Genomic DNA, 27,875 nt, shown 5'->3' with positions numbered 1-27,875 from the left:
AATAATGATGATGAAAGGATGAAAAATAATTAGAACTTGAAATTAATTAAAATGTGGTTCTTTTGGTATCACAAAGATGATGGATGATATATGAATATTATGAAGATGATGACAATTTATAGAGATGACAATGACAAAAACAATTAAAGGATAAATTACACTGACGAGCGGTAGCGGTAAACAGCGAAAAAAATATAGAATCTATGTAATATGTAACATTTACACAAAACGTGGAGTGGACAGGCGGTTAAGCAGAAACCCGCTCAGGATAGATACAAACTCTACGTGGCAAGCAAGTGGTTTTCACGCCTACCGTTACCACTCATCTAATATGTAAATTGGCCTTGAATAGGAAAAACAATATGTGATATTAAGCTCTGTCTACACTATCAAACTTTATGTGACAAAAAAATGTGGTATGCCCATAATATGGACATGATGTCATATCACTACCATATTTAAACATATATTTACCATATTTGGGCATATCACACTTTTTTTGTCAAACTAGTTTGATCATGTAGACAGAGCTTTACACATTACAAAACTTTGATACAGGTTTTCAACTAACTTACATTTCTGGCGTTCTGCCAGTGGTCCTCTGCAGCATGCTGACAAGCCACATGCCATTTCCTTCAGATCTATATGCTCATCATGATTCTCATCAAATGCATAGAATAATCCTGTTATAACAAAATTATTTATTACACATTAAACAAATGTTTGGCAAGTAATAACAACCTTTCTTTCTTTAAAGATATATTATCCCCCTGAAAAATAATTTTTACCATTTTCTTTGTTTAATATGCCAATTTTGATGTCAAATAAAAGTTGAAAAATTGGATCGAAGAAAAAATGACCTGTACAAATTGTAAATTTAATGCAAAAATTGTAAAAATGACAATGGGTTTTTGTTCATTTTTTTCTATGGAAATGAATAACTTCATTAAAATTGCACAATGGGCTATTAAAAGTCTGATTTTATAAATCTTAATTTTATATGATTTACCAGATATTTAAAAATAACAATTCTAGGAACTTATTGTTGTCTTCCTCCTTTTATTCGATACTCTATAATACTCAATATTGTTTAACAGTTTTCATGGATATAGGCCACCCCTTAATTTTATAAATAAACAAATAATACCAAAAGATTGAGGATCATTGCACAAGAATCAAAAGTTCAGTACATTGTTTAACCTTCTGTCCACACAGATCATTTTGAATGTTGTCACACAGAACATAAAAGTATGCTTCTCCTGGGAGAATTTACAATATGTAAATTGATTTTCCAACACAACATTATCAATTTATTTTGGATAAAAATTATAATATTCAAGAATGAAATTGATTATCAATAAAAAAATCATAATACTAGCTACTCTTTTTAACCATGGTCATCAATATTGATTTTCACATAATATTATAATGTTAAAATGTTTTTTTATTTATTTCTTATTCTAAATCATTACCATAACCTGGAATAGTTCTTATAAATACTGTAATAATCTTTGTTTAGTAATCAAAAAATTATTCCAAGAATCGAAGATAAAATAAATACTATCCACCTCTACTACAACAGTATCATTAAGAAATGTAGGCAAGTACCCCACCCACTATTATTACTGTTATAATGAAATGAACATATTAAATTCTTTTTTTTATGAAAAATGTTGCATTTTGTAACAGGATTTAGTTTACAGGGTCTAGCAATCATTTTAAACCAAAAAATGTTTTACCCCAAAAATATGTGTATAAACACATATTTTTATAGATTTATTAAATTTGTTTTAAAATAACTTTTGCATTTTGTAACAAGATTATTTTATACGGTTTAGCAATTATTTTAAACCAAAAAATGATGTTTACCCCCAAATTTTTTATTTTTTTTTTAGAGATTTTCGTAATAATACAATTCACAGGCTGAGTGAGGTTATTTTAAACCAATGATGTTTTACCCCAAAAATATGTGTATAAACACTTTTTTTTATAGATTTATTAAATTTGTTTTTAAATAACTTTTGCATTTTGTAACAAGATTATTTTATACAGTTTAGCAATTATTTTAAACCAAAAAATTATGTTTACCCCAAAAATATGTGTATAAACACATTTTTTTTAGAGATTTTCGTAATAATACAATTGACAGGCTGAATGAGTGTAATTTACATGATTCAATCACTTTTATTCTGGTAAGTTAAGGCTTGCTTCTGGTTTACATGGTTTAGCAATACAGTACTCCAGAAATATAGTAATTTTAATAATTAATTTAATAATTAATATTATTTTAATTATCAAAGTAATGAATATTGTCAGATTGCATTTAATTAAAACAATTATCGTACTAACATTTATATTACAAATTCAAAATAAATCATTATGTGAAAAGGTTTTAATATGAACATACTGATTAAAAATGCTGTATGGGTTATTTTGTTAATAATTCTCATATAAAAAGTGAACGACCTTTGAGGGTTGAAAAACATATTATAAATTTATACACATGATTGATTTAGAAATTCATATTCAAAACATGTACGAGAATACAAAGGTATCTGAAATAAATTTACATTGAAACTCTATGCAAGATTTTTCATAAATCAAGCACTGTCAGTGTCACTGTGTCAGAATTTAAAGATGTTTGTAATACAGACAATAATCTCAATATGAACATGAACCATGTTTAAATATATTTATCCTTAGAATTGAGTTGAAAAAAGGAAAGATGGATGAGGCTATTGGCATGGTCAGTGCATGTATTTTGTTGTCTATAGGTACAGTTGACCTACTGGCGCACAGTTGACCATAATTTGGTGTGGTGACTATCAGTATGGTCAACTGTGCTTGAAATTAATCGTTTCCTATCCACAAGGTCAATCATGGGTCTAATGCCTTTTTTCTATTGGCAAGCTTGACCATAATGTTGTCTTATCATCACAGGAATAGATGCTTGGTTGACTGTGACGATAGACAACTTGACATTGGATACACATCAATTGTGTAAATAGAAAATAACAAGCAGCAAATCACAACAATAAAAAAATGTTTAATATAATAATTACAACATACCTTTACAGAGGTCTCTGGGTACCGGTGGCGATATCAGTGGGGTAAACGTCTCTAAGTCGAATCGTCCTGTTTTGGACTGAGCTTGTAACATCCAATACTTCTTTTCAAGCTCAATTATATCAACTTCTTCCACTAAAGAAAAAAACAAAACACAATGATTTTATTACACTACACATAAAATATGTACAGTACAACTCTAATTTGACACTAAGATGTGCTCTACTTTTTCTTTTATACTATACAGGCAAAACGTGCCCATGGATTGTAACAATAAGATGTTCAGCATTGAGGGAGTGAGTGAGTGAGTGGCCGAGCGGTTAAGACCGTGGAACCCGAATATACATAGCCATAATATCGGCAAGGTTCAAGCCTCACTCGCTCCATGGTGGTCTTCTCGGATAAGGACTATAAACTGTAGGTCCAGTGTATATAAAATGCTTGTGTGCACTAAAGAACCTAGTATATCTTTCGAAATGAGTTACCCTGGTGTACTACAGTAGTACACACCCAGTCACCATCACACACAGCCACTACTGTACTTATTAGGCCTTCTAGTTGCAAAATCTTCACCTTGTTGAAGGCGGCAACTTAATAATAGAAGAAGATTGACGTTGTGTTGTCCAATCTAAAATTAAGTACTGACTTACAGTGTGTGACACCAGCTAGTGTTTGGTAGAAGGTGGGCGTGTCACCATCATCAGAAAGCCTTAAGCCTTGGTGTTGAGTATCTTCCAGCAGCCAGGACGATATCTTCATCACCCCTGTGTGGTTGAGCAGCCATGAACAAAATTGTTCATATGAAACATGCTCAGTCTAGTAAAAGGGGAAAAAATCATGATTAAATTAAAGACTTGTAATAGACTTTGTTTATGTACAGTAGAGCATCTTGTGATATGTTTAAACAGGATTGCCACCTTTAAGAAGGATAATGAATGAATTCGCTTATGGTTATCCTTGGCAATTTGCCCATAAATATATAAAAACAAAACAAAACAAAAAAAGCGTGGCTTGGTTACTAAATTTGACTGGGTGGTTGGATCTCAGGTGGAATTTTACTTGGATTAAACAATTGATTTTAAAGTCTTGTAGTTTTAAAAATTAGGATGAGAGATCATACTTGGGTGTGGGATTATACTCAAGTATACACATGGATTATACTTCTGTACTGTAGGTCATAGTATTACTTTTTAGTGTAAAGTAATATCTCAAATGAATAACTTATTTTGTAATTTTAATCATAGATTTATTTCTAAAATTGTTAGTTAATAGTTTGAATAGTTTGATAATTAAGGCAATTTTTTAAAAGAATGAACGGCATAATTTTGACAGGGCTTTTAATTCATATTTGTAAACTAGCAATTTGCTACAAAATTGTTCATAATTTTCTAGTTAAAAATGTCAAAACTAGTCATGTTTGCTGGTTGTCAATGTAACGTTTGGAAAAAAGTCATAATTCAATCAACGTTACAAATTGTCAGACTGGGCTTCTTTTCAATAAACAGGAAAAATTAATATAACATTTAATCAATGAACAATAGCTGTAATTGTACTATTGACAATAAACTCAAACCAATTATTTTTCGGTAAGTCTTAATGAAATGTTGCCTTTAATTTATTACAAATTAAACAGAAAGTAGAAATCACAATAGAGATGAAATTCATTATTAGTCAATGATCCTTGTGTTATTGCAGCCTACGGATTTGACTTCACAACCCATGCGGAATGCCATGACTCATATCTGTACTACAGATAACTAATATTACAATGTACACACACTTCCACTCTGAAAATTAATAACAACAAATCTAAGATGCTCCCTGTAAATTGAACACTTCCATATTGACGGGACATCAAACACAAGACTTGAATAATGTATGCTCCACTCTCAGCATTGGTCTTATTATTAATTATATACTTGCTTATTATTATGTCAGTGTCATACTAAAACATTTCCAGCTACTGTATTGTACTGATTTAACACCATTGGAATTGGCTCATCGCTTAGTTAAAATGTTACAGAATCTAGTATCTATTCTTATTATTATAAATCCAAAGGCAAATTACTGAAAAAATGTCAATGCTGTGGGTATCAGTGGCTGGATCTCAATGGAGATACAAAAAAAAGCGCGAAAAGCTAAATCAAAACGATAAGTAAAATAGCCAGAAAAGTTAGCAGAGCTTTCGGGCAACACTAGCCCTTATTAATTAATAATATTCATATCGGTAATATTAAAATGTCAATATCTAGTTTAAGGTCAAGTAATGCATTTAACCCAAACAGAAACTGCTCTATACAGTTGATTCTATATAGTTGAATACCAAAATTATTCAACTTTTCAATTTATTTAAAAAAAAAATACAATTAACAGAGCTCTCTTGTTTTACTGTAAAAAGTAAGAAAATAAAAATGAACTTGTGCGGGAGAGACCTAAATAATAATAAAAATAATAATAATAATATTATTAAGCTCTGTCTACACTTATCAAACTTTATGTGACAAAAAAATAAGATGTGGCCCAATATGCATATGATGATGTACCACTACCATATTTGGGCACATCACACTTTTCTGTCAAACTAGTTTGATAAATTGTAGACATAGCTTTATTATATTTAAATATACTTGATTTTCCTATGATTCCAACTCGCAACTTATGCTTCAGAAGACATACTGACTTAGTTAGTTAGTGAGAAACAAAACACAAAAAATAAAAAATGTTACATACCCCTCGAAACAACTTTTTGACTTCAATGGGGACTGGACCACCGTCACACGCAACAATAAACTTTTGAAGGTCATCACGATTCACATGCATTCCAGTTTCACTGGCACAGAGTTGAAAGATGACTACAAAAAGGAGAAAAGAAAACACGGAATAAATTAATTAAATGGAGGGCATAGACTTATTTTACTGCAGTTACTGCATTATTTTGGTAGCTTTTTTGGGGTAATCCTACATAGTTTATGGCAGTGATTGCCTCATATTGTAGTAGGCATCTACTGTAGGCCTATTTGGAACAGACTAAAATCAGGCTGTTCTGTGAATTAATCTAAATTTATGGAAACTATATAGTCATATATTTAATCTTGGGCATGATGCCAAAGCTTTTTTCACTATGTTTACTTTGTTCTGACAGTGACATAAACTAATATATATGCACCCCCTCCTTCTCAATCTACTACAGTGCCCAGACAATTTATTAAGAACATTTTTCTGCCTCGAGCTAGACTTGCAATTAGTAAACAATGTTATATCCATAGAAATGACATCAGCATCTGAAGTGTACAGTAATTGGAAAAATACTATTGTCATTAGCACCTGTTTAGAATAACTACAATTAACTGTACCCACATAATTATACCTGATTAAAAATTAATATTAAAATCTGTGCAGTTTTAAAAATTAGAAATGAATAAATTTATATGAACATTTAATAAAATATTAATACTGAAGAAATCAACCAACCACATTTATTCAGATTGAAGTTACTGCAGTAACTATGTGCAATGTTTACAAATTTAACATGCAATTTGGCAAGCTACTGTATACGGATAATCACACAGACTGCAGTGACTGTTTCATAAACCTACTAAAATCATGAAGTAAATAAAATGTAGTTAATGCAGTAACAGGAGTAGAATTTTTTACAATTTCTAATAAAACTTACATTTGATTTTCTCAATTTGCGTTCCTTTAGTAAGTAAAACAAGTCCACTAAGAAGTTCTTTGAAAACAATACCTTTGCTGGTCCCTCCAAAGGCATAGTAAAGGTGCTGAAAAATATTATAAACATTATTTTATAATATAAAATTTAATTATTCAAAATACAACAAACAGATCAATGACAGTATTTATTTCGGAAAAAACTTAATAATAGGTAAATACAGTACATGTTAGAAAAACTCTCACTATCTTTAGTATCTTAAAATAAAAAACTTGGTTCACACTTACTGTACACAATATTTTTTTCCACCACAAAGCAAAAAAATAATTATATACAGTATTCATTTATTTCATTATAATTTTAAAATGTGTAACAATTTATGTGGCTTGAAACTTATCATTGGTGTAAATTTATATTTGAAATATTTTAAACTGTTACTATCAGTAGCCTTGAAAGCTGATAGTCTCTTTAAAATATAAACATTTGTTTGTTCTCATTTAAGCCTATATTAATGTGTGTATTGATCAAATTTAACAATACAAATTATCTTTATGTTACTTTTGCATTATTGGCAATTTTCCAATCCAGTACACGTTACCATTTCAAGGTCGAAAAAGAGTCAACTGTTCATAATACAACATGATGCGAATTATAACCAACATTTAAACGACATTGGATACTTTGATCACATTCACAGCGCATCCATAGAGTATGTAGTTTAAATGATTCATGTGCAAAGTGGAGCATGAGTGTAGTGGAGTTGTGGTTATGATGCCTGGCTACCAATCCAAGGGTCCTGGGTTCAAGTCCTGTCATTTGTAAGGATTTTTTCTAAATTTTGTAATGACAAATTACAACTCCACTTCCAAAGACTTGTATTTTATAAGACTTTGTTTATTTATGTAGCATCTTGTATACAGTACTGTATGTTTGTATTGTGAAAGGGATTGCCACCTTTAAGAAGGATAGTGAATGAATTGGCTTATCCTTGGCAATTTGCCTAATAAAAAAAAAAAGGGTTTTCATAGTTCCAATTTATTGGGACATCCCTATTAAGGAGACACTTTCCTGTGAAACGAATGACGCAGTATTTTTAACACAATGGCCAAATCCAGGAATTAAGCATTTTATACTACAGTACAGTATAAAGCGTATTACTTATTGGGTAAATAAAAATGGACCTATGAAAATCTTTCATTTAGGACATCCCTATTAAGGGGACACTTTCCATGAAGCGAATGATGGGCAATATTTTTAACACAATGGCCAGCCACACCAAAGCAATATTAAACTAAAGGTAACTGATAAGCTACTGTACAACTGTACTAGTAGATATTCTCTATAGAGGAAATGAGGTAGGCATTGAGCAACTCATAAAGCTAATACTGTATTTACAGTACATATTGATCAATGTGGTCGTGCTTGAAATCAACTCTCTATCGCCGACGTTAATCTCAAGTAGAGAAAGGTGTTACCCGCCTGTCAGCATACACACTGCTGTACAAACTATTATTTTTTTTTTTATCATCATTGTTGTGCCAAACTATAATTACAATTTCCAAGTAGGAACTTTACTAATAGCAACAGTAATAGATTAGCCATCAGTAAATAAGATAAAATAGATCCGGGACTATTTGGCAACTTTTATCATGATTTATTGTTTTTTTTATTAGGGACTTAACGAAATACGACGGTTAGAGGAGGACGACGAATATCCTGTGTTCGCTAAAGCGTAAAATCATATACAGTCAACATAGCCGTTTTATTAGTTCAGACCCTTGGCCGGCTTTGTGCGAAGACGAAGACCGGCAGTTTCTCCCTCCATGTCTCGTGGCCCTTATGAATCGCTTGGCTCTGGTAATACAGCATACATATGGGCTAGCCTTCCTAGCTAGGACCTCGCATTCAACGCCGCTTTCAAACAGCCAATTTAACCCAATAAAAATGTTATTTCATTAAACAATTAAATTAGAAGTTCAAATATTATTTAGAGTTTTGAAAATTCCATGTTTTAGTGTAATTTGAACTGTATATTTAAGGCTATATATGTACATTATTTTATTATAACGGTAAAATGACAACTTTATCATTCTCAAAAAGTTAAGACGACGGAATTTCAGGCTAAGCTCTACCCACTTTGTTAAAGCTCATGCATAAATTATTCATGAGCACCGTCCTGTGGCTTCCCGTCGTGTTTCGTTAAGTCCCTACTTTGTCTGTGTTGGTAACCCTAGACTGCTTTTAAAAAAATTAACAACAATTTAAAAAAGAATTTCACAAACTTAAAAAAAATAACTTGTATCATGTATCAAGGCCGTAGTGAGAGGTTAAACAGACGAGGCAAAGATGCTTTACACCTAAATATATTTAATATAAAATATAACGATTTGGTGAAAATTACGGCTATGGCCCTGTGTATTGAATGTTCTGGTTAATATTGTCAGTTTGTTGATAAATTAATGTTTTGCAGTAAAATAGAAATGAAACTCCATTACTGTATCTACCTACTGTAGGCAAATTATGATACTGTCACTTTCTTTATAGGCGACTAATAAAGTATGTCAATTGTACTATAACTTATAAAGGAACAATAAATTGCATTGTATTTTACTCTAATGTGATCAAGAATGTGTAAGAATTAAATGAAAACTTCATTACTCTAACCTTAAAATAATAATAATAGTTAATACACTGGGTCATATAATTTGCCATGATTTTAAAAATGAGAAATTATAGGAATGTGATCAAGAATGTGTAAAAAATGAAATGAAAACTTCATTATTCTAACCTTAAAATAATAATAATACACTGGCTCATATAATTTGCCATGATTTTAAAAATGAGAAATTATAGGAATGTGATCAAGAATGTGTAAAAAATGAAATGAAAACTTTCGTCATTCTATTAATAACCTTAAAATAATAATAATAATAATAATACACTGGGTCATATAATTTGATTTTAAAAATAAGAAATTATAGGAATGTGATCAAGAATGTATAAAAAATGAAATGAAAACTTCTTTACTGATCTAGGCAAATTATATATACTAACTACAGTATGTCACATGCATCATAGGCGGCTACTAAAATGTTGTTTAAAACAGTACTATAACTTTAATACAAGTAAACAGTATTGCACTGTATTTTACATTAACCTTATAATAATAATAAATAATAATACACTGGGTCACATCATTTGGCATGATTATAAAAATGAGAAATTATGCCTTTTATATGCCTTTGATGGACCCCATTGGAAATAAATTGACTTGTCGATTTTATGGGTCATCCTTGCATCCATTCACTTTGGTTTTATTCAATTTTAATATTCCAATTTTTTGTATTTTTTCTTTGTTATGTATTTTAAATGTATTGTTGAATGGATGCAAAATAAAATAGGAATGTGATTGAGATTTTTATGATGGAAACTGAGCTTAAGAGATCCCTTACCTCACCCAGTTTTACTGGGACACAATCTCCAAGCACATCCTTAACAAATACCGGACGACTCATGAAACCTGACGGAAGTGAGTAACGCTTGAACGCATCTCGGAGCCGCTTGAGTTCTTCATCACTTACTGAAAATAATTTGAAAAAAAGAATTTAAATTAATTTAAACAGAAAAAGGAAAGGAATTCATGACTGATTTTAAATTAATAATTTAAAAGAAATTTCAGAAACAACAGGATTTATATTTTACAGTACCTCTAAATCAATTTGTAGTGAAATAAAATATTTTTAAAGACTAAATTCTATAATATTTTTATATGGTATAAATTAATCTGTGAATTGCTTTATTATTTTTATTTATATGTTGAACTATGAGTATGAGTCAATGAAATTTCCTAATAGATGAATAAAGGTGAATTTTGACCTTGACATTTGACCTTGAGTAGGAATATTACTGATCATTTTTACTGTACTGTATTGTAGATCATAGGATCATTTTGAACACATTATTGTATGTAGCCTACAAGTATTATTCATAGCCTATGATTTATGAACAGGCTATAACTGTTTGTTACCCTTTTACAATGACAACATGTTGATCAAACAGTTTTACTGTAGGGTGGATCATAGGCTAATAAACACTGCCGAAATCGTAGAAGTCTAATTTTATAACCATGTGAAGTTAGCCTATGTTGTGCCCCATCTACAGTATTAACTAGGGTGTAGGTAACAGTACATGGTTATAAAATTGCATCTGTATGGGTATGACACTTTATAGAACATTTTGTACAACTGACCAATCACTCAACAACAAAGTACTGAACTTCAAAGAAAAATAAACATAATTTCGTACAAATTTAAACAAAAAGGCATGATGAGTACAATATGATACAAATTTAAACAAAAAGGCATGATGAGTACAATATGATGCGCTCTCAGAATACTACATTAATCAAACATTATAATGTGAACAGGATACAGTACAATCAACAGGAAGGTGGATTATCAATGTATGTTTTTCATTTTTAAGAACAAGAAAACAGGAAGAAAAGAGGGTTGGTTTATGCTGCCAAAAATATAAATTTAACTGTAAAATACGGTAATTTTTCACAGTTGGCAACAGAAACAGTTGGCCATAAAAATATACCGTATTCTTCCTGATAAATTTATGATAAAATGTTTCTAAAAAATTCTAAAAATATTATGATTTGTTAAAAATGCAGATATTGGATAAAGAGATATTTTTAATAAATATTTTTAATTATAGATTTGTATTTAACACAAAATAAGGCAAGTTTAAATATATTTACTGTACTGTACAGTATGTGGTACAGTACCCTACCAGGATTTTTTGTTTCAATTTTAAAGTTTATGTTTAATGCATGATTTGCACAATTTAAAATGTCACAAATATGGAACAATTTTTTTTCTTATTTAAAAGCATAAATCGTTTATACTTTTAATATACTGTACAATTGCATTGTTTAATGTATGCATAAAAGGTTTATATAAAGCTACTGTATGGTTTAAATTTGAATTGAATCAAGTATTTTTGGAGATACATACTTGCGCAATTTCAAATTGCGTAAATTGTTAAAATCGCGCACAACATACACGCCTAACTAGTGTCACTGTCAGCGACTTTCAGTATTCTTTACTCCAATGATTTTAGGTTCCATAAGTGGTATAAGCAATTCACAAATTAAAAATGCTGATTAGTTTTATTTTATTCTTATTATTTAAAAAAACAATTTAAATTGCAAGACATCACAAAAAATATTGTTTATTTATTCTTTGTACTTTTTCTTCTTCTTTGCATCAAAACACTCAGGAGATTTAATGATACAAAATCTAATGGCAACAAAACACTATTCTACCAACATAAATCAATGTCAGGCTACGCCTACTAGTCCTAGCTAGGCCTAACATTAACCTATATTAGCAATCAAGAGCCCTTCCTTCCTCGTTCCTTATAACCACCGTGCCCACCTCCTGAATGAAAAGGACACTGTACACAACAGCAGAGCATGCACCGGGGCTAGCTAACCTGACATTAATGATGCATATCAAAATAAACACAACTGATTGTGGCCACAAACCTCGCCTAACAGCTTCTTCATATGGTAGAACTGTCGGTTTTGATTCTTTATTTCCCATTGCTGATGTTATATTAGTACATAATATCCTGTGTGTAGAAACAAAATCGTCATAACATTTGGTACTATCTACACATAAACATTAGTCGTCGCCATTTTTCTCTTCAGTTTCTATACAAAATCATCACATGAGAATTACTCTATTGAGGGCGCTATATCAGATTATGGCGATATCATAAATTTTAATTATTTGTACCACAATGATTTTAAATTATTTTTTTTGGCAGCCTGGCTACTAAGTACAAATAAATAAGTTTGTCATACGAGATGTAATTATTTTCCTACTCGTCATTTTTTTTTCACTATGTAATTGAATATAATTCGTCAGAGATAAGTGGTGTAAAAAGAGAGAACTTAAAAAGAGACTTAAAAATTGAAAAGTGCAGTGTTAAGTTGCATTAACTTGCATTTCGTCACAGTTTATTTTTATTTTCTACGCCTTTTTAGCCAGTTATATTCAAGAGGACGGAAGCATTAGGGAAACTGTATCACGCGGAAGCTTATAGTTACTAAGGCTGAAAAATGGGAATTTGTAAACCGTGACTGGGCATGCGCATTCCTCCAGGTGGCGTATGGGAGAAGATAGTCTATGAGATATGGACAGGTTTGTCTGTAAAATGTTCAATAAACATTTTTTTTCGTTTGGCTGTCAACGTAGGCGGAGTATAATAAATACCATCAATTTATCATTGAATAACCATCAAAACAATCGATCCTTCCTCTTAAATATTTGGCGAATGTTGTGTATAAAGAATAATTGTTTGATTAGTGAAAGTTTGTCGGCCGGGATGGGAAATTAGAACTTTTGTTTACTGGAACGTTGGGGTATGTGAGTCACTAGTTAACGCCTCTACCCCGGAATATGTACAGTACTCCAGTTCTATTCTATTGTTCTGAAATAAAAGTTGATTGTTCGATTGATTAATATTGATTGATAAGCTATATCAACTTCAGAAGGAAAACTGAATCCACATAATAATATTATATATTTATGTATTTAATAACGGCCCTACTTAAATGGAACATTTCAGACTACATTTACGTTACACAAAATGTTTACTATTACAAAAACAATTAATAATAAATAAATAGCCTATTTCTTAAATTATTAAATTGATCAATAAAAAAACGCATCATTTAGGCCTAATGAAGAAAGAACAAAACTGTTACGTCAAAAAGGCGAGGGAGTTTTTTTAAAGAAATATTTACGAAAACGATACGAATTATAAAATGTCGTCTTTAATTGTGTTTTTTTTAAAATAGAAATATGTAACTGGGGGCGAACATCAACCTCATCGCTTACCTTACGAGTCAGTACACATATGCCTACACTATATAGACTATTATGGCCTAGAACTCTCCTCAATTCGACTAAAAACTGTTTTTCCATTGATCCAATGTTCTCACAAGAGATAGGCCTATAGTATTTCCATGGATTAAGAAATTCCTTGGAAGCCAACTTTTATTTACGCTAATAACATCACTTTTCAATACCAACGGTATAGGGAAATTCATTATTCTGATTTCCACTCACTATTTAAAACCAAAGACCTACAACGTGCATCTATTCATTTTTTTAGTAAGAATATTCTTTTAGAAATGAATATTGTTATAGATCCTGTGCCTGCGTATATATCAGAGAAACAACATTTAGGTTCAGAAGTGGATCAAAAATAAGGTCTACAAGTTTTCACAAGAATAATTAATATGACTCAAGACTGTCCCCTTATGATACCTACATGTTCTTATCTCTTCATTAAAATAATTCTCAAATTAAGAAAATCATAATTATGATTTACATAGACAAATATATATAGTGTTTATACTGCAGTAGCCTTATTACAATAATTGCTACATTACCTGTGTACAATGTCAACATTGCATTAATGAATAGCTATTAATAGTAGCTAGGTATGAATAGTACGGTATTGGTCTCTTACTAAAACTTCCATTTTCCGTCCATTGATCATTGATGACGACATGATGTATCCTATCCATGTTTTATAGCCTTGATCCATGATTTGTGGAAAACCCAAGCTGGAAGGCGACGCCCCCAAATGCCCAGGGTCGTCGAAATAAAAATCAGCGTCACATGTGCGATAACAAAAAGTGAAGTCAGCATTTCATCAGGTCGTGTACTTATTCTAGCCTAGATAATAATATAAACTTATAATGGCAGAAAATACAGATCGAAAGATGACAATAGAAAACAGGAAGTTGTTTGTTCCCGAAATTGATGAACTATGTAAAGGTAGAGTCCGAAGTACTTGGTTTTTAGGCTAGGCCTAGCCTACACGTCATCGAGTGACGAGTGCTCTATTCATTCTCTAACCAGGAAGATTACATAATCCCCCTGCTCTAACTGGCAGTGCCAGGCTTATTAATGGCCTACGCCTTTAGTCAAATTATATCATAATAATATACTGTAATAAGAGGACTGAATTTGCAGGAAACAGACTCAAGAGACAGATTTATACTAGACCTACTAGGCCTATATAGTTTGTCATCCTGTAAGATAGCATAGGCCTAGTAGGCTATATTTTTATACAGGCAGTGTATAGTAGGCCTAGGCCTCTCTGCTAATTTATTATTATTTTCAGTAGTAAGGCCTGCAGTAGTATAGGGCCTATTTGTTATTTTGTTGTTGTTTTTGTTGCAAAATATGGACCCACTAGGCCTAATAATAAAAAGGGTTATTTTAATAGTCGTTTTTTTTTTAAATTTTAGTTCTTGAAGAAGGTCTAAAAGCAAACTTTGGTGAGGCAAGTGTCAATTATGTCGAGTGTCCTGATCTTACCCAGTTACCCTTCACATTAGCGTCACCAGGTACAGTACAGACAAGCTTGGTTCTTGATAACTGGGTGTGAGTAAGGGTGTGTTGTTTATTTAGTGATGACAGAATGACTTCCACCATGGTTTGTTATTACTTGTTTTTTTTATACTTGGTGACCTCTTCTGTCTCCCAGAGGGCCCCCTACTCATCTTAAAATATGTATTAGCAAAGTTCTTTACAGTGCACATGAGCTAGATGTGTACACTGGACCTACAGTTTGTAGTCCTTATCCGAGAAGACTAGGTAAAATGATTATTGTGGAGCTATAGTTTGATGGTTAACATGCTTGCCTTCCAATCCTAAGGTTCCATCCTGATCTAGTGTCCTAGGGTCTTCCTACTCAACTCCTATTCTACAGCCTTAAATGAGAATTGGTTTAAAGCATGATGAATGACAGTTTATCCAATTTTTGGCTATACTGTTTGATAAATAGTGAATGTCACTCATAGTGAGTGAGACCTTGTGGGTGTTGAGGATGGAGAGACTCATGTTTTTAAACTGTTATGTTGGAACAACCCAATAAAGTGTTGTATTTATAGCTGGATGTCAAGACTTATTGATCATCGATCATAGGAATACATACATACTAAAAGTGATATTACTTCGCATTGTCTACTATTGCTATAGAAAATGTTCCCGGCCTACACCCCTTAGAGTAGACCCAATGACATTGATTACATTTACAGGTCTTTGTGGTCAACCAAGATTAGCCGAAGTAGGCGGTGTGCCAAATCTAATGCCTGTAGTTAAAAAAGAAACAAATTATGACATTGAGAAAGTTGCAGAACAAGCAGACTTACCAGGAGCTTTCGTGCTGGGAGCAGGAGCTGGCTGCCACCATTTTGTTGGTGTCAATTCTGAGGTAGTGAGCAAATAATGACAAAAATAGAAATTATAAATATAGCATAAATTGTTTAAAATTACAGTAAAGTATAAACCCTATTGACCCAACAAGGTGTGCCCTAAATAGGAGTTGACTATAGTGTTGAAACACATATTGCTTCTTGTTTTGTTTCACAAAAAAAGGTCACTTAATAGAGTTGTCCCTGTATAGCGGTGGTAGGAGGGTTCTACTTTATTATTATTTGACATGTTTAAGGTACCTCTGTTTTAATGTGCTAAAACTTTGTTCCCAACCAATACAATAAGCATCTAGAAAAGCATACTAGGTTCTACAGTCCTTCTGTCATTGAAAAGAGACAGCATTAACTGTCCAGACAAACTCTTTTATATTTGTGAATTATAGCCACAGAAGAAAGAAAGCAAAAATAATACGGAGATAATGTAACCCAAAGGTTTTTTTGAGATTATCGTTAACTGTACAGACAAACTCTTTTATATTATTTTGTTAATTATAACCACAGAAGAAAGTAAAAATAATACGGGGAAAATGTAACCCAAAGGTGTTTTAAGATTATCAGATTGTTGATTATTTAGCAAATAACTTCAAATTGAAATGATACATTGAAATGATACATCATCTATTGCACACTGTAAATTTAGATGATGGCAAACGTCAGAACAAAAGGAGGTGAAAACAAAGACCGACAAAACCTAACAAGAATTGCAAAGGTTAACAAACAAGATGGATCTTGTATACTAGAGGCATGTGATTCAACTCAATTTAGCCTCATGGCTAACTTGTTTCTATCTGAGGGAAAACCAGGCAAGGTAACAGCATTATTTTTGTCATATTTTTAGGAGTCTCTCCAAGTAATTATAATCAATAAAAAATGACAATGTGTATGTTTACTCAGTAATTTACCCATAGGTCCATGTTAGTCAACAAAAATGATCATGACACCACCCTTTGCAATTGCAAAAAAACAATCTATATTTCGATATGTTCGTATACTATATATGTAAAGTACGCATACGACATATGCGAAATATATATGATATATGAGCCGGATATACAGTATTGTTGTACAGCTTCTTGGCCATGTGATACCGCCCATGTGTGTAGCTTGGCCATTGTTTTATCACTGGAGAACAATACTGCTGATCAGATTCTGTTGTCAAATACAAAGGAATCTAAGGAGAATACACATCTTTATTCATAAACAAATTTTGAACTGTATATCATCAAAAAGTACTAATCGTCTCTTTTATTCAGAAAAATATATTTTCGAAATTTCGTCGTATGCTAGCAGTATATGGCCTTATACAGTCATTAACTTTCACATCCTGTTTCTCTTACGTTTCGTATACGAAAAACTGTAATATATTGAACATACGGTATGAAACATGGATTGAATGTTAATAACAATTAAATACTACCTATCATCATTTTTAAAAGTTCACCAACAGACAATCTCGTGCCTCCCATCTTTTTATTTATTCATTTTTAAAAGCTAGGGGTTAAGCAGTTATCACAGTAAAAAGTTGGTACCAAATTAAAAAGTTGTGGTAATACAGACTGTAGGTACACTTTAGGTCAGATTCGCTTTTACTCAAAAAGTTTAATATAGCAATTGTATTGTGTAATTTATACCCACACACAATAAGTTTCAAGTTTCAAGCATATAATATAATATATTTATAACTTATGTATACAATCATTCAAGGTCGTTGAAATAAAAGTGAGTAAAAGGACTGGTGAAGAAAACTTTGTTACATGTATGAGGAATATACTCAATATGAAGTATGGTGACAAATGCGTCGGCCTGGGTGGAACTTTTCTCATTGAAAAAGGAAAAGCGAAGTTCCATGTTATGGTATGTACAGTATACAGTAAATACTTCAAGTATTCTCATAGTCCTGACAAAAGAATAGTGTCTCTTCCGACGCTAGGCACTTTCTTTCTGATTATTTTACTTACACTTACACTTATTTTGTATCTCCATTGTGATCCAGCCACAGATACCCACAGCATTGTTTCAGTAAATTTCTGTTGGAATGATAAATAAAATATTTGGTCACCAATCAATAATAATTTTAATAATAATAGTGATGTAAAAAAAAAGTCCTTGTCAGGAATTGAACCAGGGATGTCAACTGTGAAATGCTGGAGACATAACCATTACACCACTCACATTCATTAAGGTGTAGTGCAGGCCTAATCACACGCAGCACTAAGACACAAAAAATATTTGTAAAAAATAAAATAATATATAAAAAAAAAATTATTATTGGTCCATCATAGAACCAATTCAAATTCAAGTAAATATAAATAAAGCACCAAAGTTGCTTCAACAATCTATTGAAATCTCAACCATTTGTTATTAAATTTTGTATTTAAACTATAATATTTAATATCTTTTAATATTTATATTATTTATGAAAAATTAAGATTACCAACCATGAATACTTTTACATAAATTGTTTTTCATTCAGGTTTAAGATTGAAACGTGATAAAAATATGAATTGATAACAATTATATAATTTCACGTTGTTCTGATTCCTGTTCTAATTACCTACAAACTCAGCTCCTGTAAACCCTAGAGTCTAAAAAGATAAATATATATTAAACTGTATATCATGCTTTGGGAATGATATTATATTCAAATATTCATAATCAATTTTTGTTTATATATATATATCTCAATATATTTAAAGTTGACCTCGGTCATCTTATTTCACAGTCTTAAATTTCAAGTCTAATAAAATAACAGTATAAGTAATATTCCATACAGTGTCTACACTATCAAACTATTTTACAAAAAAAGTGAGATGTACCCAAATATGGTAGTTATATGCCCAAATATAGTAGTGGTATGACATCATCTATATATGGGCACATCACTTTTTGTTGTCACATGAAGTTTGATAGTGTAGACAAGGCTTTACCAGTATTATTAAACATCAATACAAAAACTATTATTTGATATGACATGGCTGTCACTGACCATTTTAAGAACCCTATTATTTTTTAAATTTTTTTTTACAGCCGGATTTCTCCACGACACCATTGGACACCCTTGACCAAATTAACAACTGGTTGAAGTTCTATGAAATGTCTTCTCCGCTCGTGGTTTTCAGTTGCTTTCTTTCGTCTGATCCTGTGAGTAAAACATTCCAATCAGTGAAATAACTTAACAAATTCCAAAATATACATAGTACATACAAAATAAATGTTTTGCAAGAATTTTGCCAAGAATTAAGTATAGAATACAACACAAGACACTTCTTAAACCCCATTTATACTGGGACGAAAACAATCAATGATATCTAGATAAATATGCATTTTTCCTACAAAAAAACAAAGAAATTTGAAAAATAAGTCTAAAAGCTGCGACACACTATGACGATAACGATCAACGATAACTAAATAAATATGTATTTTTCCTACATAAAACAAAGAAATTAGAAAAGTAAGTCTACAGGCTGCTAGGACGATAACGATCAACGATAACTAAATAAATTGTATTTTTCCTACATAAAACAAATAAAATTCGAAAATTACTATAATAAAATACAGTTTAGGAAAACCACTTACGCTACCTTTGATGAAAATAATATTTTCACACGTCCAATCAAATTACGTCATGTCTAGTAAGACCAATAATATCGTGACGTTACGATTGTATTGTTTTTATTGTCATGACGTCATTTGATTGGATTTTAAAAAATATTATTTTTATCCTCCATTAAGTTGCATTTAATAGTGACTATTAACTACGAGTAAATATTTTGTTCTAAACCAACCGCGAATATTAATTACCAAACAGCAATAAAAGTCACAAATCTTGCAAAAGTTGTCAGAAATGCCTACAGGACCTAAGCTAAGCTGAGAGAAAGTTATAGATAATTTATATGTACAGTAGTATTTTTATATAATATTTAATTTTGTTGTGACTGTGTTGTCTTTATTATATCATGTTAATGTTTTGTTGAGGATCCCTTCTGAAACAAGCATTCCATCTTAAAGGGTTATCCTCTGGTATGTCAAATTTTGCTAATTGTAATGTTTTGTTAAGATATATTTTGGTCAATAGCAATAAATATTACAAACAAACAGAGGTTAAAGTTTAACAGAAAGCTAGCCAAATATACTAGTGTATCACTATCATAGGGCGCTTTCGACAGGTCACAAAAATCTTAACTTGCGTTATGTCACAAAATGCAAAGCATAAGCTCCACCTAAATTGATCTTCCTACTATTACACTTTGAAATTGAATAAAATAAGAAATAAATTACAACTCAGACTAGATTTGAACTTGTCACCGTGACGCAAAGGCAACATTCACAGAATTTATGATCAACATTCAAATTTCATAAAATCACGAGTAACATACACTGCGCAACTCTAACGTCATAAAACAAAGTTTCCTGCACATCTTCAGTTGACAGGTCAATCTTCATCAAGTTATGTGATGTTGACAAGAATTAAAGATACATGTGCGACAAAATCCGTAGAACGAAAGAAGAATAAGATCCCGACAATAACAAGGGGTTATCCGCCAAGTGCAGATAACCAAAAAGTAACCTTTCCAACCTGTCAAATAAGTACTTTCTGTATTGTTAACAGTAAACATTATTAATTCGCCTTTAATAAGGCTGGATTATATTATTAGTTAACATTACATTGAATCTAGATCAGTGGATGTTATATGAAGTAGACCATGTCAACACGTCATTGCAACAATTTAATCTCGTTTTCATGATCTGAGCGAACAATATTTATATCCTCAGAATTCATTAAAAGATCTTTTGATGTTAAGGTATTACTTTAATTTCAAATACAAAAAAAATGCAGAGGTTGCAATTAGGTATTCTCTCTCAGCCTCTTTCCAGAACTTCCACATTCCAGAGTCCTTTCTTCTTATATTTAAGACTACTTACTTGGTCCGAGATAAACCCGAACTTATACCGATTCTACCAAACAACCCTGTTTCCATTGAAAATCTGTTCCTTTATCAACACACACCATCCATCTTTAGGGTGTACCTGTATGTACTGGTTTCTTTTTTTGCTTTCCCATGTTTGGTTGCCAAATTAGGGCATCAGAGATTGTTTCCAGATTGTTGAGCTGGCATTGTCCTGCGAACCTTTCTTCACTGTCAAACTGTTTACGCAAGGGATTAGTCTTTAGTTACATGTTTAACTGTTTTTATCCACAAACTAGTGACATTAATCGTATTATTCCGAAGACCAAAACACTTTACAAGGATTGACCTTCTGGTGAAAATTACTTTTTCTGGAAAAGTTGCTTTTGAAGAGTTAAAAATTGTCACGAATGGTGAATTACGCGCTGTTTGTAATTAATGTTCGGTTAATGTTCGGTGAACATAAGGAACATCATTATCGTATCGCTATCATTCTGACCTAAGGCCTATTTTTTTTTTACTATTTTGTACAGTACTTACTGACTAATTCTCACATGTAGGCCAGGGCGCTTTGTGCATACCGTAGTCATTTACACATTTATTAACTTGAACTAAACTTTTTCAACTGCTGACCTTCCGTTCCTTCAAAATCGGGCTTTGTGTGTATGATGAATGATATTGATAATGACTTGTTAACACAATCGGCAATAGATTCACATTAAAACAAATTCCACTCCAAATGTTCAATATTAATCTTGTATTAGTCAAATTGTATTTCAGGTGTTTTTTCAAGAATAAAACGTCTGTTAAACTTTCTAACTTTTGGCTAAAAATACAATTAATCTTTTTGCTATATTCGACTTTGAAAATACAATTTTGTTCAATGAAAGATAATTCCTCTTGTTGTAATACCCGCCATTAATTATTTGATTACTTTTAGTCTTGTTAAATTACGTATGTTAAAATCAATTAAGTTTAAAAGTTAAACAAAAATTTAGATGCCATGGATATGTAAATATACAATATAAATATACAAAGACACATTTACGAGTAACTTAATAAACATTAAGCTCAACATGCCATCAACGATTAACCAACAAATTCTTTGACATCATAACGAGGCATTCAACAGATGCATTTTTTTTTATTTGTTGTTATTTAAATAGGTTTAAAGATTGGAACAGCATTCAACTTTTTTTAGCATTACAAATACAAGCGATTCACGGTACTGTATCTAAATTTTCAAGTATCATTCATAGACAAATTCTGTGATACAGGATCAGACGTGTTTCACATGAGATGCATCACAGACCCCAAGCTAACCCATAACCTAATTTTTCACGATACAGGCACAACATGTGATACACATGAGATGCTGTGTTATGGAATTGCCTGTGATACTTTACATATATTGTCATAGATAGATACAGCACTGAGAATCAGGTGACCAATAGCGGACATTGACAAAAAAAAGTGAAATGAAAAGTGCATATTTATTAAAAGTAAATTAAGTTTTTAGTGTTCAGAACGCGTGTTCATCTCAAGCTGTTAATAAATACAATATATACAATAAATACAGAATGGATATAATATGAAAACCCATTGCTTTATATGATAGCACATTCTAGAATACACTACATTGATTTATTCTGTTAACAGTATTAATAGTATTTTGATTGAGTACTAAAAAATGTATTAAACACAGGATGATTTACAATGAGCAAAAATGACGCAAAAATTTAGCAGAAATACAGTCGATATAAAAAGTATATTTTTAATCTATTTAAAATAAACGGTTTATTCAGCTCTATGCAGCATAATATATACCTTAAGGGAATGCCCGATAATGTCAGTGTCCATGACAGACCTGATTTTTTTATTGTTTTTCTTTCTTAGCTTTTTTGATGTATTGTTTTTGTTAAATAAGGCGCTTTAGATAGAGTTTACTTCCGTTATGTTTTATTTCAAAAACAAAATGCACTATTTGTTTTGTTAAATAAGCATGGTTATTAGCACAAATCTCCCTGGATTATTCTAGTAAATTATTCAGCAGTTAAAAACAACAGCTTTCCATCTGGTCATCACATTGATCCTATGTTATTTTAGAAAGATTATATGTTTTGTAAAAGTCTGAAAAACTAAACGTTTTAAAAATTGACACAGGCTGAAATAGCTTTCGATGAATAAGCAGCATAACTGTAACCAAATTTATCTACATTTTGCAAGAATTGGTTGTATTTGCGAACATAAAAGATTTCTTTTTGAGTTAGATCGGTGACAGATATGTGGCGCATTAGTAAATTTGTATAAATAGCCAAAAACAATAAAAGGCTGAAAAATTACATTTTTTTTTAACAGAATGAATGACAGTATTTATTTACGTACCTAATTGCTGTTTTTCCATTGAAATAAAACAATTATAATACCCCTTTTTTTTAAACTTTAAAAGCATTTTCCTCAAAAAGACCTAAACTTTGGTTGGTGATATCTCTGGAAGTAAACATGGTATTGAGATATTTTTTCAGTATTTTAATTCGATTATGTAGTTTCAGTATTTGTGAAAATCTCAATTTTGAAAATTCCAACTTATATCTGATTTCACTTGAGTGTGCCACAAGTTATTGACTCAGTTGCCAAAGATTGTTTAAAAAACATTGCTGTATAATTTGTATTTACCTGTCAATACAGCAGAAACATTATAATCATATCTTGTATCTAATTATTTTCTCATAATTTAGATTATTTTGCATGCATGAGTGAATGTTCTATAGTGCCCTCTATTTTTTTTTTATCTTGGATTTTGGCCCAGTTTTTTTTATTAGTTTTTTAGTAAGCAATATATAAGTAACTTTACATTTAAAAATGCAGAACATAAAACATTAAAATAGTAATAAAAGTCAAACATTAAGTCTTTTTAGTAACACAGTGTCACACATTCCATTCCTTGATAAGCGAACTTATATAATATTGATACAAAATCAATTTAGTGTTTTTCAATTGAAAGGGTTTAATAACACAACATTTATTTTTTGCTTGATTGATTTACATTATTAACCAGAGTCACACAAATACATAATACAACACTAGACATGAAACTCGTCACTTTGACGAGTTAGTTATCCGCACCACGACAAACGTCATACGTTGGAATATTGCACACAGATAAAGATTATGGCATTATGACAAGAACGGAAAAATATGATATGCTGTTAGTGCTAAATTCTGTCAATTTTGTGTCATATAGTATATACATGCAAACAGTATAATCTGTATACATATTACATACAGTGTAGAATAGGTGAAATTACGGGACCCGCCATTTATTCCAATTTTTAACATGGCGACGGTATCAAAATAAACACTTAGATAGCAATTTCAGAAGAAAATTATCTCAGGAACAACATATTAACGTGTAGGAGAAATTTGAATACTTAAAATATAGATGCGCACCCTTTTAAATGTGATGAACTATTACGCAAAATATGAAAATACGACTTTTTTTATTCAACTGGCCATATGATGACGTCACAACATCCGATTGGCAAAATGTTTACATGAATTCGTATCTACAATCCAATAGCTTCCAGAAAACGTTTTAATCGTGATTATCACGTTTTATTTTTACGAGCCATTACATATTAAAATTTACTGTAAAGATGAAATTAATGAACCACGTAATTAACATTTTTAGGCATGATGACGTCATAAAAATTAAAATATTTTTATCTCATGATAAAGAAAGTTGATTGACCTACACAATATATAAATGTAGGAGAAAAAGGAATACAGATAAGCGTGATGCGCTCCATTGAATGTGATGAGCAGTAACGAAAGAGACAAAAATCCTATATTTTACATTCGTGTGGCCATACGATGACGTCACAATGTTTTTTTAGCCTTATCGATGCATGATCCGATATCTACAACTCATCAACTTCTAGATTTTGTAATAAAAATAAACGGTTCACGGTTTACTTTAGAAACTATGACTGTTTAAAAAAAGACATAATTTTGACGATTTTTTAAGCTTTTTCATAAAAAACGCGCACAAATTGTCTAATTCAACGTGTTCGTATGGCGTTATTTAAACTGGAAAAGGTCTAAATTGTTTTCAAAATTACTAGGAAAGGCTTGAAAAATATAATTCAAGAGAAAAAAATATGTTTTTAACGCTACGTGCGCACCGCGTGCGTAAAAAATTGCGCGCCCGTGGGAATTTTTGACATGCTCAAAATGACAAGAAACGCATAAAAAGTTGATTAGAAATTAATTTTGCGCATTTTGAAATTTTAAATGCGCGTGCGCGCGTAACTTCTTGTGAAACATGCCATTTTTAATCCGTAGAAAGTTTGCCCCTGATATGACTTAAATTTTCACAAAGTGTCAATACTAAATGACTTTTGGTTTTTAATCTATGATCAATCATTGAAATTCATAAAATTGCGCATAAGTCACGTTGCGCAACTATGACGTCATTCAAAAATAGGAGGTGCACAACTTCACGTAAATGCCCATATGTTGTCAAAGTTATGAAATGTTATGTTTACACATTTTAGAGGAACACGACTCACAAAAAGGAAGGAAGGAAAGAAGAATAATACAGAAAAAAAATATTGATCTCATACAATTACAAGGAGTTATCCGCTTGGTATACCAAGCGGATAACTAATAAGCATATCAGTACAAGAGTAGGACTCGAGTTAAAAGGATATGCCAAAAAGTAAAATACTTAATTCCATTGGGGTCCAGAACACGGAAAAACAAATTGCACAGTTCCCTACACAATGGCCTCATGAATGAATAACAATTATTTTTATTTAATTTCTAGGGATTGGATTTACGTTTGGAACATTCCCATGGCTTTGGGCATCATGGAGAAGGTGGCCATTACCACTATGATGTCACTCCTGATGAGGTTGTTTACAAAGCTTACTATCAGGTAGCTGAATACATCTACCGTGTTGATGCACCAAAAGAGACACACAATTTAGGGAGAGATTGATTGCTGATGTTTAGGGGAGGGTAGACATGGAAGTGTGTGTGGGGGGTGGGGGGGGGGGGGGGGCTAGGGTGTGGGGAAATATAGGGACGGAAGATATAGGAAGGGAGATATAGGGAGGGCAGATATAGGGAGGGCAGATATAGGGAGGGAACGTTATAGAGTAGAGGAGATATAGAGTAGAGAAGGGGAGATATAGAGTAGAGGAGGAGAAATAGAGAGTAGAGGAGGGGAGGTGTAGAGGAGGGGAGGTGTAGTGTAGAGTAGAGGAGGGGAGATACACAGTAGAGGAGATAGAGAGTAGAGGAGGGGAGGTGTAGTGTAGAGGAGGGGAGGTGTAGAGTAGAGGAGGGGAGGTGTAGTGTAGAGTAGAGGAGGGGAGATACACAGTAGAGGAGATAGAGAGTAGAGGAGGGGAGGTGTAGAGTAGGGGAGGTGTAGTGTAGAGGAGGGGAGGTGTAGAGTAGAGGAGGGGAGGTGTAGAGTAGAGGAAGGGAGGTATAGAGTAGAGGAGGGGAGGTATAGAGTAGAGAGGAGATATAGAGGGGGTGGGGAAGACATTGTGAAGAGAAGATATAGCAGGGGGTATATAGAGGACACTCATGTAGAACTCCCACTCAAGTGACCAACTTGAGCATATGTGAAACTGCATTTTTTTAATCATTTGATTCATGTTCTTGTTGACATTTGATTTATTTGCGTTTACATTATTTGCACACAAAGATTATGTATAGGTTAAAGATATAATTAGAAATAAAAAACAATGTGAAAATAGCAAAAACCACATTAAAATCTAAAAAGTACAATAAATGAGGTGAAAATAAGAAATGAAAGATAGTCCCCAAAAGTCCTTAAATTTATCAAATGGGTCTTCTTAAAAATAAAATAACAAGCAAAAATAACATCATCAGAAGTTAAAAATGAATGAATGAAATTTAAGAGAAATTACATTACATGTGCTTGTATGAAAATGAGCTGAATAGATGAATAAGAGATTAATATTAGATATGAATTACAGTATATTTATCATAGATGATTAAATATTTGTGATTTTTTTGTCATTTTATACAATGCATTAATAAAATGAAATAATGAAACACTGATAACACATGCAATTCCTGTTCTTTGAGTTGGTTCTTTAGGTCTTAGGGGTTTTTCTACAAACACAAAATTATTAATGCCAGTAACATTATGTAGGAAAAGGCTTGTTACAACCGTTAATGTAGAAAACGCCAGCTAATGTCGAAACAACCGTTAATGTAGAACAACCCACCGCTTATGTAGTAAAACCTCCAGCTTATGTAGAAACACCAACAGCTTATGTAGTAAATAAAAATCAACACCAGCTAATGTAGAAACAGTCAACAGCTTATGTAGTAACGAAAATTGCCTCCCAGCTTATGTAGTTAATATCGCCAGCTAATGTAGAAAATGTTATATATTTTACAAAAATGTCTCATTCATGTGCAAATGCATCGATCTTTACTTAGCTATCAGTCTTTCCACCTCTCGTAAGCTACCAACTTTCTAAAACGACCACACATCGTAAGCAACCATCTCTGTTAAGGGACCGCTTCTCATTATCGACCACCTCTCGTAAGGGATCACCTCCTCTCATAATCGACCACTTCTCATAATCGACCACCTCTCGTAAACGACCACCTTTCTTAAGGTCCACACCTCTCGTAAGTGACCACTTCTTTTAAGGGACCACTTCTTTTAAGGGACCACGACCTCTTTCTCTCTATTAAAGGACCGCTTCTCATAATCGTCAGTTGACGACTCTTTTAAAGGACCACCTCTCTTAACGACCCCACCTCTCGTAAGTGACGACCTCTTTTAAAGGACCACCACCTCTATTAAGAGACTGCTTCTCATAATCGACCATCTCCCATCACAATGACCTCTCGAAAGTGACCACCTCCTATT

General features: G+C 31.9%; 2 protein-coding genes across 4 annotated transcripts in view; one reads left to right on the top strand and one right to left on the bottom strand.

Moving 5' to 3' along the window:
• The window catches only part of LOC144858887 (ubiquitin carboxyl-terminal hydrolase 32-like), a 39,728-nt gene extending 27,291 nt beyond the window's left edge, over positions 1 to 12,437 (bottom strand). For all 3 annotated transcript variants that reach the window (XM_078715024.1, XM_078715025.1, XM_078715026.1), the window contains exons 1-7: positions 12,288 to 12,437; positions 10,189 to 10,316; positions 6,740 to 6,845; positions 5,797 to 5,918; positions 3,717 to 3,882; positions 3,070 to 3,201; positions 576 to 683 (exon numbers count right to left, since the gene is read on the bottom strand). In XM_078715024.1, coding sequence (XP_078571150.1) covers positions 576 to 683; positions 3,070 to 3,201; positions 3,717 to 3,882; positions 5,797 to 5,918; positions 6,740 to 6,845; positions 10,189 to 10,316; positions 12,288 to 12,345 — 820 coding nt within the window. In that variant the 5' untranslated portion in view covers positions 12,346 to 12,437. The remainder of the gene's footprint in view (positions 1 to 575; positions 684 to 3,069; positions 3,202 to 3,716; positions 3,883 to 5,796; positions 5,919 to 6,739; positions 6,846 to 10,188; positions 10,317 to 12,287) is intronic.
• Positions 12,438 to 14,444: 2,007 nt separating this feature from the next.
• On the top strand, positions 14,445 to 25,973 carry LOC144836120 (ester hydrolase C11orf54-like). The gene is made up of 7 exons (XM_078691315.1): positions 14,445 to 14,595; positions 15,072 to 15,170; positions 15,864 to 16,039; positions 16,681 to 16,848; positions 17,745 to 17,894; positions 19,068 to 19,181; positions 25,776 to 25,973. The coding sequence occupies exons 1-7, from the start codon at positions 14,517 to 14,519 to the stop codon at positions 25,947 to 25,949; spliced, it is 960 nt and encodes a 319-aa protein (XP_078547441.1). The 5' UTR covers positions 14,445 to 14,516; the 3' UTR covers positions 25,950 to 25,973.
• Positions 25,974 to 27,875: the final 1,902 nt, after the last annotated feature.

Source organism: Antedon bifida, chromosome 2, assembly GCF_963402885.1.
Source record: "Antedon bifida chromosome 2, ecAntBifi1.1, whole genome shotgun sequence".
Lineage (NCBI taxonomy): Eukaryota > Metazoa > Echinodermata > Crinoidea > Comatulida > Antedonidae > Antedon > Antedon bifida.
The sequence above is the reverse complement of the archived record's forward strand: the minus strand, read 5'-3'. Positions and strand labels throughout refer to the sequence as shown.